At 46.3% G+C, this 14,933-nt stretch overlaps 1 protein-coding gene across 1 annotated transcript in view; it reads right to left on the bottom strand.

Annotated features, from left to right (window-relative positions):
- The window catches only part of LOC138525724 (uncharacterized), a 137,700-nt gene that overhangs the window by 48,808 nt on the left and 73,959 nt on the right, over window positions 1-14,933 (bottom strand). Inside the window, exon 2 of the mRNA XM_069635896.1 lies at window positions 13,756-13,852. Within this exon, the coding sequence (XP_069491997.1) occupies window positions 13,756-13,837 (82 nt within the window). The 5' untranslated portion in view covers window positions 13,838-13,852. The remainder of the gene's footprint in view (window positions 1-13,755; window positions 13,853-14,933) is intronic.

Here is a 14,933-nt window from a genome sequence, read left to right on the forward strand (position 1 = left end):
GCAAAATGTGGGTTTGGCAACTCATAACTGTTTTGGTCTAATTCATTTTAACTGGAAACCATCTTTTGAATTTTGGGTTGATAGACCGCCCGCCCCGCTTCTTCATTAACTGTTCATGTGACACTGTACACATGTAATTCGTGTGCTACACTGCATCACTATTTTTTAATATGTCGAACTTTTTACTTGAAATATAAATTATTTTGCTTTTGTTTTTGATTGTAACCGATTTGGGATTATTTTGAATATAATCAATATGTTTTGTACCAGCCTCAAAGGAAGAGCAAGAACTGCTCGAAACACGTGTCAGGCTGTTCATTGGTTTTGAAATAAATCTGCAACTCAAGCAGTATCTGATTGATTGCTGTGTTGGCGCAGTGAGACTGGAAAACCTACTATAGTTCTGTTTTACCGTGTAGTGCCAGGGCAAGGCACTCACATCCTCTGGTCGGCTGCTGCCTTCCCATCATTAACTTTAAGCAAGCGCAAGGTTCCAAATTTGGCTTTTTTGTGCCCTTTGCCTGTTTTCACTCTCTACACTAGCCCACCCCGGCCCGAGGAGCACTCCAACCTACTCATGCAATAAGGAGGCAGTTACTACCGACCTTGCAACCCACTTCTAACCTTAGCCCGCCCTGCCTGCTTATCCCTAGAAACTGCAGACTGGCCATGCGAACTAGGTTCAGTAGGGTCACTATCCCAACCTTTACCCCATCGACCAGCAGAAGGAACACACATCTCAACTATAGAACAACCAACCTCTCCGCCAAGACTGCTAAATGTCACATTACCAGTACAAATGACAGGCTCTTCCTAACCTCTACCTGGAACTGCTCTACCTCAACACATAGTCTACTTGCATCCGAACATCGCCTTATAGTCCAACGACAGGCGCCACAGGTGCCCAAGCTTATAACAGTACTAGCAAAGAAAGCCAGGGGAATCCAGGGTGCCCTCATCAATGCCAGGCCTCTCCTTGCACATGCCTTAGACATTGCGGACATCATCACTACCAACAAACTTGACGTCATTGCGATTATTGAATCTTGGCACCACGATGCGGCAGACCCTGCACTTTCGTTAGCTGTCCCGGAAAACTACACGATCTTCAGGACTATAACAGCTAACCCTACCCGGCCAAAGGGGGGGCGGGTGGGGTTAGCTGTTATTGCCAAAAACACCCTCAACATTAGCGAGATACCGAACATCACATTCCACTCTGGCAAATTACTCTCAGTCAAAATTGCCCTGTCGCCTACGGCTGCATTGAACATTCACCTGATCTACAGACCTCCTGGCCCGATACTCTCCTTCGAGAACGATGTAGCTCAACTCCTCTCGACTAATACCAAACCCAGTTCCTAAACCCTTCTTCTGGGTGACCTTAACTTTAAGGATACTAAGGATAATAATGCTTTAGCCCTTGCCAACACCATGTAGGCACTAGGTTTCACGCATCGATCAAGAACCCTAGACACATCAAAGGTTGTATACTCGATTGGCTCGCTGACCTCAACTGTAATACTGGAATAACTTCTAACTACCATTATCCATGGCCAGACCATCACATCACCTTCAATATCACCAGGAACTCGGGGACTAACAACCTTCCACTGGTGGCACCAACTGCTCTATCCAGAAACTAACTAAACATCACAGCGAACAATATCCTACCACTACTACGCCCTATCATGGCACACCAAGATATACGAACTAACAACCCCTCCACTATGGGCAATCTATAGAACCAAACTGTCCTCGCAGCCATTGACAGAGTAGATCCTCTATCCATGCGCAAAGCTAAACCAGTAGCCCACCTCAACTTGTGGTACAAGCCAAATCTAAAAGCTCTGCGAAGTTCTAACAGAACGGCTGAGGCCAACTGGAAAAAAAAGTCACCAAATGAACTAAACAAAGCTAAATTCGCTAAGGCAGCCACAAATTATAAACAGGCAGTCCTCCAACCAAAAAAGTTCCACATACAATGAGAGAATAACTAACGCCAAATCAGGAACAAAGGAACTCTTCGCTATCCTGAGAGTCCCCAGTATCACCGCTAGAAGTCTGCAATAAAGATGCAAGCTGGTGCACCGGCTGGTGCACTTTATTTTTCTGTCAGCCAAGCCTTAACACTGGCATGATGTCACGGACAATCCGTGTTGGTCACGTAAGCGGCTTATCCACTGCACTCTGGAACGCTGGATTTTGTGGTTCATGAGGCATCTTCATTCTCCCAGGTACCATGGAATGTGCCAAGAGTCCTGGACATGTGTGTGAGGCTGTGGGCCAGTTGCCACCACATGACAGACTGGGATACATGGGTACAGCCAGCCAGGCTATACTTTGTTACTTTGGCAGGGTATTTTTGTACTGGCCATCAAGGGTAAAGCAAACAGGAGTGCCTTTATATAGTTAGACTGGCCTTCATGGGTGCGGACAGTTCATATATACTCTTACAGTGGAATGGCTACTGGGCATCAAGAGTAAAGTTGATGGTTCCAGTCTAGTCTTACAGTGGCCTTGAATCTTGTTACAGGGCATCAGGAGTAAGGAAAACATCAAATTATTAGGTGTTAATACATGGCTAGACTGGCCTACATTAATGCAGTCAGTCTGGACACTGGCCTACATTAATGCAGTCAGTCTGGACATGTTTCTTACAGTGGCATGGCATTTTGTACTGGCAAATCCAAGTAAAAAGTCATATGGCATGCATCATGCAGAATGCATATGTATGTATGGGCACAGGCACCATGAAAGTATGTTTTTATACTGCCATATATTATTGGCAACATCATCATAGAAATCTCTTGGGAAAAGATCCTGTGCACTGTTGGTGACTTGTATCGATTGGGTTTTTTCAAGTGCGACCACACAAATAGGATGAGGAACAGTCGGGAACGACACTCAGCAGCCAAAGAGCCAAACCGGTGTCATGTCCAGACCACTGCATCCAACCAGTATGGCCAGAAGAGGGCCAATAAATGCAGTAATGGCTGGAACGGCTATACATCCTTGAGCAAGTAAGCTACCTGCTTACCATCAACAAATTCAGTAGCACTGAACTCAGGAACAGGATTTCCTCTATATATTCCTTCAATCAGAGAGGCTGGCAGAAGCCAGCCCACCAATCCCATTAGGGGATTTAAAACAAAGGTTTGGCAGCAAGCCAACCAGGTTGGCCTAAAAGACCGCCAAACAACCAGGCCATCTCCACAGGAGGTTTAGCAGACTGCCAAGGGCCAGGAACTGGTCTAAACGAGTTCAAACCATCATGGACACTGCCATCTTAGGCTCGAAAGAGCTCAAGGTCTACTTTGTGGTTTCCCTTAATAAAGGAAGCATCTAAAACAAAATGGCCAAGAGTAGGACTTTAAAAAAAGCATTAGTACACCAATGGCTACTAGGACGGTACATTGCAGTAAATCAGCTTGCACCCCCGGTGAAGCCAAAACTATATATTAGTTGTCACCAGCCTGCACCCTAAAACCAATGTAGGGTGATAAAATCACCCAAAAATGTGGTGCCCAAGGGGCACCTCTGGGGCTTGGCACCTTATGAGCAACCCAATACCATATACCTTATGTAAGGTTAAAAGAGATGTAGTGACAAGGAATCTTCTGAGTGCCTCTGATCACCAAAATAAAATAAAACCCCCAAAAAATAAAGAGGGAAAAAGCAAAACGAGTAGGGGGTCCCATAAAATGAGACTGCAGAACCGCAAAAATTTAATTCTGGCCTAAAGGTAATAACTATGCTAGGTTTGTGAAATTGGTAGAAGGTGAGGATGTTTAAAAATTGGAAGATTTCTGAACAGGAGGGCTGCCTCTTCTAGATGAATATGGACTGGGGATGAGTCCATTACAAATCAGACCGTGCAAGATGCAGCCCACATTTACCGACCCATATTGGATTAACTTGCTTAATGGGAAATCTCTCAAATATCATTACATGCAACTCTGTCCCAATAGGAAATTTGTGATAGATGAGAGCACGTTTCTGTGTGGACAGAGAGCGAAAGAGAGGACTGCATCTGCTGGCATTGTGGGGTCGAGGGTTGAAGAGGGAGAGATGTTCAAAACCCATAAGGCCTTCCAGCCTCTAGTGCGATGAGAAGGTGGTACAGTAAGTGTATGTGGATTGATATTGGGTGGAATTGAGAGACTGCTCAACAGACTAGTGCCTTCTAAGAACTTGAGGGGTTGGGGAAGATTCAGTCCCACGGCAGAACTTCCTACATGCATTTAAACCTACCCCAAACCTATCTGCCTCCCTGGGAGAGTCCTCGCCCCCATATGGCCTACAGTGCAGGGTGTCCTCTCTTTAGAAATAGTAGGGTAATGGGCTCCACTCACCTCACATGTACCCTCAACATTTGTCCTGCCTGAACAAACAATGTTTATGTATTTCTATATGAGCTGCAAGGAAGGTTTGAAACTCATAATCCACCTGGCCTACCTTGCAACGCGCAAGGGATTACAATGTCTGCAGTTAGCAATGGCATACATTTTGTTCATTTGCATTAGTAAAACCTGCCACTTTGAACAAGACTGGTTTTGCAAATTCAACATCCTTCGGTCCTTACACCATCTGCTTTTTTGTTCTGTTCCTTTCCGACATGTGTGAAATACAGATGACACGTTGATTAAAATGAAAGGAAATAATGAAACAGTGAAACATTTTTAAAGCAGTGCTTTAAATTATTTAGAGAGATTTTCAAATTTTGAACTAAATTGATAAACAAAAAAAACTGTCCAGCTTCAGCCAAAAACCTGAACTATTCAGCCCAAAACCAAATATGCTATTTGGTACATTTCCAATTTAAATGGACGACACCCAATTACAAAAAGGTGTAGCACAAAAGTCTGTATGTTTCAGTCAACCATATTGAAGGGTGACCGCTACACAGGCTGGTGGCCATCCAAAGAGTGCTCAGGTTCCCTGTTGCCACGCACGAGAATGCTGCCGCCCGTGCCATCCCTTAAAGTCAGGGTCTTGTAGTTTTGTATTTCCCATTTAAACTTTAGGAAAACTGCAAGTCCAAAAAACAGATCTAGATGGCCTGCCCATGCACGGCAGGGGGAACTTGAGATCTCTGCACTAGTTACAAATGTCAGAGTTAGGCCCTAAAAATAGCATTGAATAAAACAAAAGAGAATGTTCACAGTGTGTCCATCAAAGGCATTACACGTTTGTCAAATGTGAGCGAGCAATATCTGTAGATAGTCCTAATCAACAAAAGCATGTTTGATATATATCCAGGAATCACCTTGCGCTAGGTGTACCGGATCTATGCTTTTCGATTAATAAATGGTTCATGTTAGTAGCTGGAGGTAGTCTGGTGGGATTTGGGGGAGAAGACAGTAAGAAATGCGGAAGGCGGATGGATTGCAAAAGAATTATGGGCCCCAAACCTCAAATTTAAGCAGCAGGGAAGAGCTATGCGGTTTGGATTTTGTAGTACTGTATTAAACTCTCTACAAAGCTGCCAGTAAAACTCATGGCTTTTCAGTCAAAATAAAAGTCCGTAACATGCTGCAAATTGTACCATTGGTCAAACATTTTCAAAATATCACCAAAAGAACCTGTCATGAAATCTCCCATTTTATTTATTTATTGGATATTTGTAAGGCGCCTATACAACAAATGGTGTTTCAAGGAAACACAAGACAAACAATAGGGGGGGAGCAAGGGAGAAAGATAACAATAATGGTCCTACTAGGCCTTGTGACATTCAGATCGTGCAAGTGCAGTAACAAGCAATGCGAGGGAAGAAGGGGGAGTGCCAGTCTACGCAAATGCAAAGTGCTAGGGTGGGAAGGGAAGTGCAAAGTAAAGAGGAGTGTGTGCAAGTGAAAAAGAAAGGGGTGGAGGGGTGGCACAGGGGCTAGGGAGTGCTAATGGGATGCCAGGAGGGCAAGTGCCAGGGAATTGCATGCTAAGTGCAAGGAGGGGGGTCTGGTGCCATGTAGACCTCAGAGGGAACCAGGCAGCCAGTCAATGCAGCAAAATGGGAGTTAGCGGGGGATGGGGAGAGGGAAGGATGAAGAGAAAATGAGGGTCTTGAGGAGCTTCCTGAATTTAAGGAGATCCGGCTCAAACCTGAGGGGCAGTGAGACCATTCCGGAGGGAGGCTCCTGCGGAGGTGAGAGATCTACCCCCCACTCTCTGTTTAGAGAAGCATCTGATCTGCAGAGATTTTCAGAGAGAAGAACGAAGGGCTCTAGCAGGGAGGTATTTAGGGAGAGGCAGATTGATGTAATGGGGTCCCAGGCCCCAGTAAGCCTTATGGATGATGCAGAGGGTCTTGAATTTGATCCTAGCAACAACCCAGAGTCACTGGAGAGATTTAAGGGCTGCAGAGATGCAGTTCCTGGGCTTGAGGCCAAGGATCAGTCGCGCAGTCTGATTCTGGATTAGTTGAAGGGGAAAAGGGAGGAAAAAGGAAGATTGAGGAAGAGGCGGTTGCAGTAGTCCAGCCTAGAGAGGACCAGTGGTCTGGAGGCACTGAGTTTCTTGGGAAAGGTGAGGAAAGGAAGAATGCCTCTGAGGAGGTGCAGCTAATAGTGAGCCTTCTTGTCAAGGTCCGAGATGTGAGGCGAGCAGGAGAGAGAGGAATCAAAGATGACACTAAGGTTTTTTGCCTCACAAGACGGTGAGGGAGGGGACCCATAGAGGAAGGGCATAGGGTAGGAGGGAAGGAGGGAGCAGGGGCCACAGTTTTACTGGCATTAAGGCAGAGATCATTGGCAGAACACATGCCTGAATAGCAGTTGTCGGACAGTCAGGATGAGTGAGGAGGAAGAAGAGGCAGCAGAGGGAAGCTTAAAGAAGAGCTAGGTGTCGTCTGCATAACACTGGAAGTGAGCAGATAAGGAGAACAGGTGGGCCAGAGGGGCGAGGTAGATGTTGAAGAGCCACAGCGAGGGGATAGAGCATTGAGGGATGTCCCAGGTGGAGAGTCTGATAGGGGAGAGAAAAGAGCCCAGCTGAACCTGGGAAGGACGGTCAGATAGGCATGATGACAACCAGTCAGGTTCCAGGCCTGTGATCCCAAGGGAGTCATGGAGCCGTGTAGTCAGGGTGGCACGATTGACCATGTCGAAAGCAGAGGAATGATCCAGAAGGATAAGAACAAATGGAGAGTTGGAATCGAGATTTCAGCGCAAGTCATCACAGGTATTCAGTAGAGCAGTTTTCCTGCTCTGAAGCCAGACTGATGGTTGTGGAGCCAACCAACAGATTCAGTGTGTTGGACCAGTTGGGAGATGACCAGCTTCTCCGGGAGTTTGCCCAGGAAGGGGGTAATGGAGATAGGGCGGTAGTTAGAAGGGCAGGAGGGGTCAGCAGAGGGATTTTTGAGGAGAGGATGCAAAGATTCGTAATTCTGCACCACTATCAGTGGCATAGGATCATGGACTCAGTATAATCTATGGCTACATTTTATTACTGCTTAGTAGTACCAGTTGCCTATTGAGGGATCGGGGTCATCAGTGCCAGAGTTTAGGTAATGCACCATTTCAGTGACAAAGTGTTATCAGTGGACAAGTCTCATCAATGGCTAGTGATCATCAGGGTATTAATACAATCATTTTCTCAGTTTCACAGTATTGTCAGAGGGTTAGCCCCGTTGCCCCATGAACCTGGAGGTTCAGCTCCAACCCGTGACCCTAAAAGTCCTACTCAGACACAAAATCCCAGAGGGTCCCCCCTCCCTCTTATTTGGACCCTGTCTCTGAGAAGTCCTGCTTCATCCCCTACGAACTGTGACCCAGAGGTACTGCTCTGCCCTCTGACCCCTAAACCACAAGTTCCACCCTCATGACCCGAAGTCCGGAAGCACCATCTTTACGCCCAGACCAGAAAGTCCCACCCTGAGAGAAACACCTTAGGGCCCCATCCCAGCAGTGATGACAGCAAAGACTGATAGGTTAAGTGGTTATGCCCACACTAATCCAGGTCCCTTATAATGCATTTACCAGGAAGCAACATTACTGTATGCAACCATGCAGGATGATGGATATTGACCTCATTGCCACAAGTCGTAGCTTTTCAAGTAAGCTTCAACATGCCCAGACGTTTCTAAAACCTGTGCACAACTCCTCATGATAATCATTTAAGCAATACCCAGCTTTAAAAAAAAAAAGAGAGAAACAAGACTATAATAAGTACAATGTGACAAGGACTTTGCCTTGTTAGGGGAGGGGTAAGCCCCTCTCCACGGGGAAAGGGTGGTGATGAAGTAGATCTAGAAGCAACAATGCTGCCAAAAACTGTTCCCCCCCTTCCACTAGGGAACTAGCCTATGGTGAGAAAAGGGAAAAGTAGAAGTCCCTGGGGGTGTTAGCAAGCCAATAAGGGAGTTTATTGATGGCATATGAACATCAACCTAGACAGGAGGGTTTTCCGTTCTAGTACTAACCTGGAGTTACAGACGGCTGTCAGGGTATCCACAGAAATGTTTGCATGAAAAATAACGAATGGAGAAACGATCACATCTTTTTTCCGAAATGTTTGGACTTTATATGTGGAGTGAGGCTGGGGTAATAGTTAAGGTGGGGGGGGGCAAGTGGGAGCGGGGGATCTCCCACTGCATTGTTAAAAAAAAAAAAAACAAAACGATAATTTCTCCATTCGTTATTATAATAGACATCCGTCTGGCAGAAATCAGAGTAGATTTTGCAAGGCTTGGGGAAGAGGAGGGGTTTTATGCAGAATATTTAAAGGTGTTCAGTAATGATCAGAAGACCGCATTACCCACAATGGCTAAAATGTTTGACTTCCCTGTGGCGTGCATGAAAAGGTCCCAGCCTCTGGATGTTTTTTAAAAAGTACATTGAAGCTTACGTGAAAAAGCCATGTCTTGCGACAGTGGGCTCAATGACCTACACCTTATTGTATTGCATCGCATCATGTGTATAGAGCCTTTCACAATGTAGGTTGAATGCCCTCTGGGGATCAAAGTCCAGGAATGGGAAAATTTGAGAAGTGCTAGTATGCATTGATGAAAGTGATGTAACTTCCCGGTGAGTGCATTGTGGTGATTCCGGATTAGTGGACATGTCTCTTGACCCAGTGGGTGTGTCCGGTGGGGTCTTCGCTCAGTAGGTAGCACCTTTTTGCTTTGCTTGCTGCTCTGCTCATTTCTTTTGGGGGCACTGGTCTGCCCATATGGCTAACAGTGCAATGGGACGCTGTGTCCCCTTTGAAAGAGTCCATTATTTTCCTGTAGCACACATCACCTAATAGTGAAAGTACTTCAGGAGTACGTTTTATAATTCTTTTTTACTTTAATTTTGTAGCATTTCTGTTACTAGAAGAGTTCTTCAAGGAAGCTGGTGGCAGTGGATATTCTTCTACTGTGGTTTTCAATTTTACTGTGAACACTTTTGCATTTTACCACAAAGTACCATTTTGAGTACCATATACACAAAATGGATGTGCCATGCGTTGTTTGCTGTGTCCTTTGGCTACCTTTCCTTTAGCCTTTTTAGGTCAGGAAGAGCCATGCAGAAGCCAGTTCCCAGGGAAAGCGGCGGTGCCTGAACCCTGGCCAGATGTAGGGCTTGGGACTGTCTAAACCCAATCCACAATCCAGCCAGGAGATGGCTGTCACTAGGCAGATTTGGGGCAAGAGGCTTCCCATGATTGGACAGCCCTTGCCAGTTTGAATGGTGCTGATGCTTATCATTGGTGGACTGGGGCTGGCACTAGCTCGAATTTGGGACAGAATTAGGTGTTCCTCATTACCACAAGTGTTATCTGCCATCCCATGATTGGGGGGGTTCTTTGCTGCCGTCCATCTCAGTTGTTTCCTGATTGTCTCCTTTTGTGGTGGACCTGTGATGGTCATTGTCCTGTGGTGCCTAGGCCATCCTACTTCAAGACACCACAAACCGTCTCGCCGGAGTAAGGAACCACAGTCTAGCAGACACAATCCTGATGCAGAAAAGTGCTCCTGGACCCATGCAACCAGACCTACTGAAGTAAGTGGGCTCTTCGATCCCTAGGTGTGGTTTCCCAGAGAATCGGAGTAGGTGAAAGGAGTCTGTATACCCGTTTCCACACACCCGCGCCATAGGAATTGGATAGGCGTACATTCCACTCCCTAACCCTTCCTCATGATCAGTGGAGTTCTGGCCAAGGATCCTCCCTGGGCTTCCCCTAGAGTGGTGGGATTGGGAGAGTATCCCTGATCTACTTGACTTACCTTCAATTTCTTCTTCACTGGAACATTTGCCTTCCTATTGCCTTTGCCAATATTTGTTCTTCACCTTTAAAGACTTCTATCTCCCTGTAACAGATACTTACCTGGGACTTTTGATTCCCTTAGGCACTAGGCCTACTTAACGTACCAGGGATGGGCTTCTGAGGTGGTAGGGGCCAGGATATTTGTTTCAATAGCAGTTAATTCACTTTACTGCCTCAAGTCAAACTGCTTTTACACATATATACATATATATATATATGTGTGTGTATACACACACACACATATATACATGGATTTAAAGGCCAAATAATTGGAAAATGTTTGTACTTCATTCTAATTGGAGTGCTTCCTTTGTGGCTACCTGTAGCATTACACCACTGCCAAAGTTCCTGAAGTCTTGCTTTACTACTCGTTTATAGAGTCTGCCTAGATCTAAGTGATAATAACCCTGTTCAACTACAGTGACCTCTCGGAAGCCTCCCACAGAGCGGACTCGGAAAATCCATCTGAACACTGCAATTACTCATTGTACAAGCCAGGTAATTGGCCTCTGTCCCAATTTCTAAAACTTAAATACATAGATGTGCATTTGAATTTCTTTAAACGTAAATGCACTTAAGAGAAGAACGTGGAGAAACAAGGACAGAAAGAAGAACACTTTAGGCATTCATAGTTTTCCAAAGTCAGAAAGAAGACCATTTTGATCCGAAAAAAGTGAGAGGCTGTTAAGCTGGATTTCTGAACTCTGACCTGGTGGGGCAGAGGTTCAGAAGGCCAGCCTAGTTTCTTGGAACAGGGTAACCTTCTGGACAAGCCAGACCAATCAAGGTAGCATTGGCAGCGGTCAAGACTAGGTCTCAGGAGGGGTGAGGGTGACTGAAAGACATCAATGAGCACACAGAGTAAAGGACACTACAAATCACTCCCAGTCAGGTGTATATATATTAAAAATATAAATACATTTATTCAAGACCTTAGAAGTTCAACACACAGTAATAATCAACAGTAATACAACACAATCCTACTAAAATACATATATACAAGACCAATGGAACTAAAGGGTTAATGCCCAAAATGGGTCCACAACCTAAACAGGGAAGGAAGCAGGCAGTGCAAATAGTCTTTAGGCAATTCTGCAGTAATCACAATTCAGTCCAGTCTCTACGATTAGAGGAGCCTATTGCTCAAATGTACTTGCAATGCTGGCACACGCGGTAGTGCAGATGGGCGAAATCAGGGTCTTTAGTAGGGCCTGTAGCAGCTCAGGAAGGTGGGTGAGGTGATGCAGAATAAGTTCCCACTATTCGTGGAGGGTCTACCCAGGGGGGCAGAACAGGTTCCAGGAGTTGGGAATGGTTTGATAACTCAGGCTATCTGTGGAAAGGAGAGTGGGCCTCAGGGGACACTTTTGCGTAAAAATGGGTGGATGCACTAGCGGCCACCAGTAAGGGTTGGTAGTACCCACTGACGCCTGGCGCACTCTGGACCAAACTTCGGCAGTCAAGTCCACTTCGGTTGCAAATTCAAATGCAGCAATTCTGCGGCTCTGTAGCTTTCAGTGACGAAGTTACAGTGTTGATTTCCAAACAGGACAGTGGCGATTTCTCTGCTCCTGATGGATGGATCAGGCCGCTGTAGCAGGCTTCAGGGCACAGAGGGGCACAGCTGCAAGGCACCTGCAAAGTTTGTCACCACGGCTGGGCGTCACGATAACCGCGTGTACTCCGGTTTGGGCACTCTCTTTACTCCAGACCTGGGAATGCCAAGTATTTGAAATTCGGTGTGAGAATGCCGTGGACACACAGCTTGCGATATACCAAGTTTCAAGGGTCTCCTCGAAACGGCGGTGGTGTCCAAGCAAAGGACCTGTGTAAGCTGGTCAGCCCACTGGTTGGCCCAGGGATACTTACGAGAAGGCTTACTTGCAGGGATTGATGAAGGTGCCGAGAATAGTTGGTCCCCCTATTTTAATGGGTCGAAGCGTCTTCGCAGACCTTCTAGTTCGATCAGATGCAGAGGGGTCCAGCGGGCGCAGGGTGCCAAACCTTCCAGCGGGTTACCAGCCGTTCCTCGACTCGGCTTCTTAGTTTCAGGATACTTGAATCCTATCCTTTGTTCAGTGAGAACTCAAGAGATGGACCTGGTATGGTTGTTGGAGCCTTCTCTTATCCAGAATCTCCTTTGCACCAAAACGAAGAGGACCCAATGGGAGACCTGCTCACATACAGGCATACCAGACGTGGACCAATCACGGACCACGGTGGTCCCAGGCATTCACAGCACACCAGACTCTCTGGCACCCAGGATGTGGATTGGAACTAGACAGCTCAGCTCACATTCTGGGGGCACACACACACAAGGCATGCAGAAGCCCGCAAAAGCTTGGCGTTTTTCGCGGGAGAATGCATGCCCAAATAAGGACTGACCCAGGTCAGCTCGACCTGGGAAAGCAAAGGGGCAAGATGGCCAAAGGACAGGACAAAGAACATCATGGCATGGCCATTTTGGAGCCAGGCCGCCTTTCTGTGCCAAACGTGGTAAATGCGGTTTGCATGGCAAGAAAGCGTTAAAATAAAGCAAAAAGATAAACTGCCACCATCCCTGTCCACAGTTCTCCAAAAGATTCTTTGAGAGTGTCTATGGACCTTGAAATTGACATGAGGACCCAAGCGCACTGTGTAAGGTACATGGTACACTTGAAACATGTTGCAGAAAAGTTGCAACATTAGCAAGGACTAAGGGAAACAAAGTCCCCCAGTACTGACTGTCTTTAAGGGCATGTCAGCTTCCCCATAATAAAGTGAGCGAAAAGCCCACTGGAGTGCAGCAGAAGGCTGTGCTCCACTGGCAAGGTCAGACTATGGTGTTTAACAGCAGCAGAAAGTTGGTGGGTACACAACTGGAGGGAAAATTACTCCATAAATGGAATTCTCAGAGGCCAGATTGACAAAGTTACGGGGGAGGGTGGAAGAGAGACGCATGGAGGGCTAACAAGCTTAGAGAGAGGGTGAGGAGAGACCCCAAAGCAGGGAGAGGAAGAATTGGAATGTATGAAATAGCATCTGATAAAGAGAGGAACAGCCAAGAAGGATCTGGTGAGAGTCAGGATACGCTGAGGAGTAAGACAGGGAGCGTGGGCAATGCTAAACAGTGGGCAAGAGGGGAAAAAGGGGACATGATGCAGTTAAGCTGGAACTGCTGGGGAGTCAAAGTCATAGAAAATCTGAAATCGCAGGAACCTCCAAGTGCAGACAGAGGAGCAAGTAGGCTTGATAGGGCGGACAGGAGAAAGGCAGGAGGGCAGTAATTCAGGAATCAAAATGGATGGGTGCTATTTAGCTTCTGCCTGTAGCCTTAACTTGATGTCAGGAGCTATCAGAAGTTCGTTTGGACTCGCAAGGCCAACTGGCGTCACACAACCCACCTACGAGACATTAACTATAGGTGTTTAGAATGTGTATATGGATGAGGAAACAGAATGCAATAGGGCAAGGGGTGGTCATCGCAAAAAGGCCAAGAAATGGCATAGCAATTTCTGAACATACCTCTGTGATGCAAGCTGCTGCTGCTGTGCCTCTGCTGACTGCTGGGCTGAGACGAGATTGGTAGAGCTTTGTTCTGAGCCATGTTCAATGTCTGGGTCTAGATAGGATGAAACAGAAAACACTCGCATTAAAACCACTGTCCATCCTTCTCCTCATAAAATGAAAGGAAACCCCCAGTTTCAATGACAGTGTTCTTCCAAATAAAAGAATTTGTTGCTCTTCATACAGTTACAAAACTTCCTTGAGCTAGTCACACTGGAAACCAGATAAGACTACAAAAAACACTTTGTCCATTTAAAGAAAAGAGGAGCAGTAACATTAGTAAAATCTGAAAGAATTAAAAGACCATGCAGAGAGCTGCAAATGAATACACACACACAGAGGCAGGGTTCGAAATTGAGGGGTGCTGGGAGCTATCTAGCTCCTACTTATGGCCTAGAAGAGCCTTGTTAGCTTAAAGGCATGGTCTAGTAAAATTTTTTATTGTCCCTACGGGTCGGCCATGTTTTTTTAAGTCTAAGTGGCTCGATTTTAGAAAACTTTCCTATGGACCTTACCCGAGTTTTCGTCCATTGAACGCACGTGAAAACAAGCACCAGGGAGCCGCCATTTTCTGATAATCCTATCTTTTCCCCGATCGCCCTGGCTGACCTGCTTTTGCGGCACTAAATCAATTCCCCCACCCCTGAGCCTGTCATCAGCAGACTCGTACCGGCCATTTCCCAACGCCAAAGCACGTCTCGTGTCAACATTCGCTGCGCTTCAGCTAATGACGTGTCGCCATGGAAATATCAGGACGGCTCTCTACTCAATAAGTATAAACAGACCGTTTCACAACACACAGCAGCCGATTTTCGATTCTATTCCTCTCTCTGTGTTACTTTGAGTATTCTGTGACTCGTTTCAGTGCTCTGGTCAGCTACCTTCGCCGCTTGTAGCCCGTGTGAACAGATACCAGTACCACCGCTATAAATTATTTTAGTTTGTTTAACACACAATGGCTACAATAATGCCCTACATGTACGAGCCCGAGTATACCGAGGAGGAACTACTGGAAAGGGAAGCACGCGAAAACGATGGGGATTCGGACGGCAGTTGGCAGGACGAATCAACAGATGAAGAGCCTGGGCCTAGTCGAATGGACGGCATCTCCACCTGGTGCACATGCAATCGGTGCG

This window comes from Ambystoma mexicanum, chromosome 1p (assembly GCF_040938575.1).
Source record: "Ambystoma mexicanum isolate Mex_15411 chromosome 1p, UKY_AmexF1_1, whole genome shotgun sequence".
Classification (NCBI taxonomy): Eukaryota; Metazoa; Chordata; class Amphibia; order Caudata; family Ambystomatidae; genus Ambystoma; species Ambystoma mexicanum.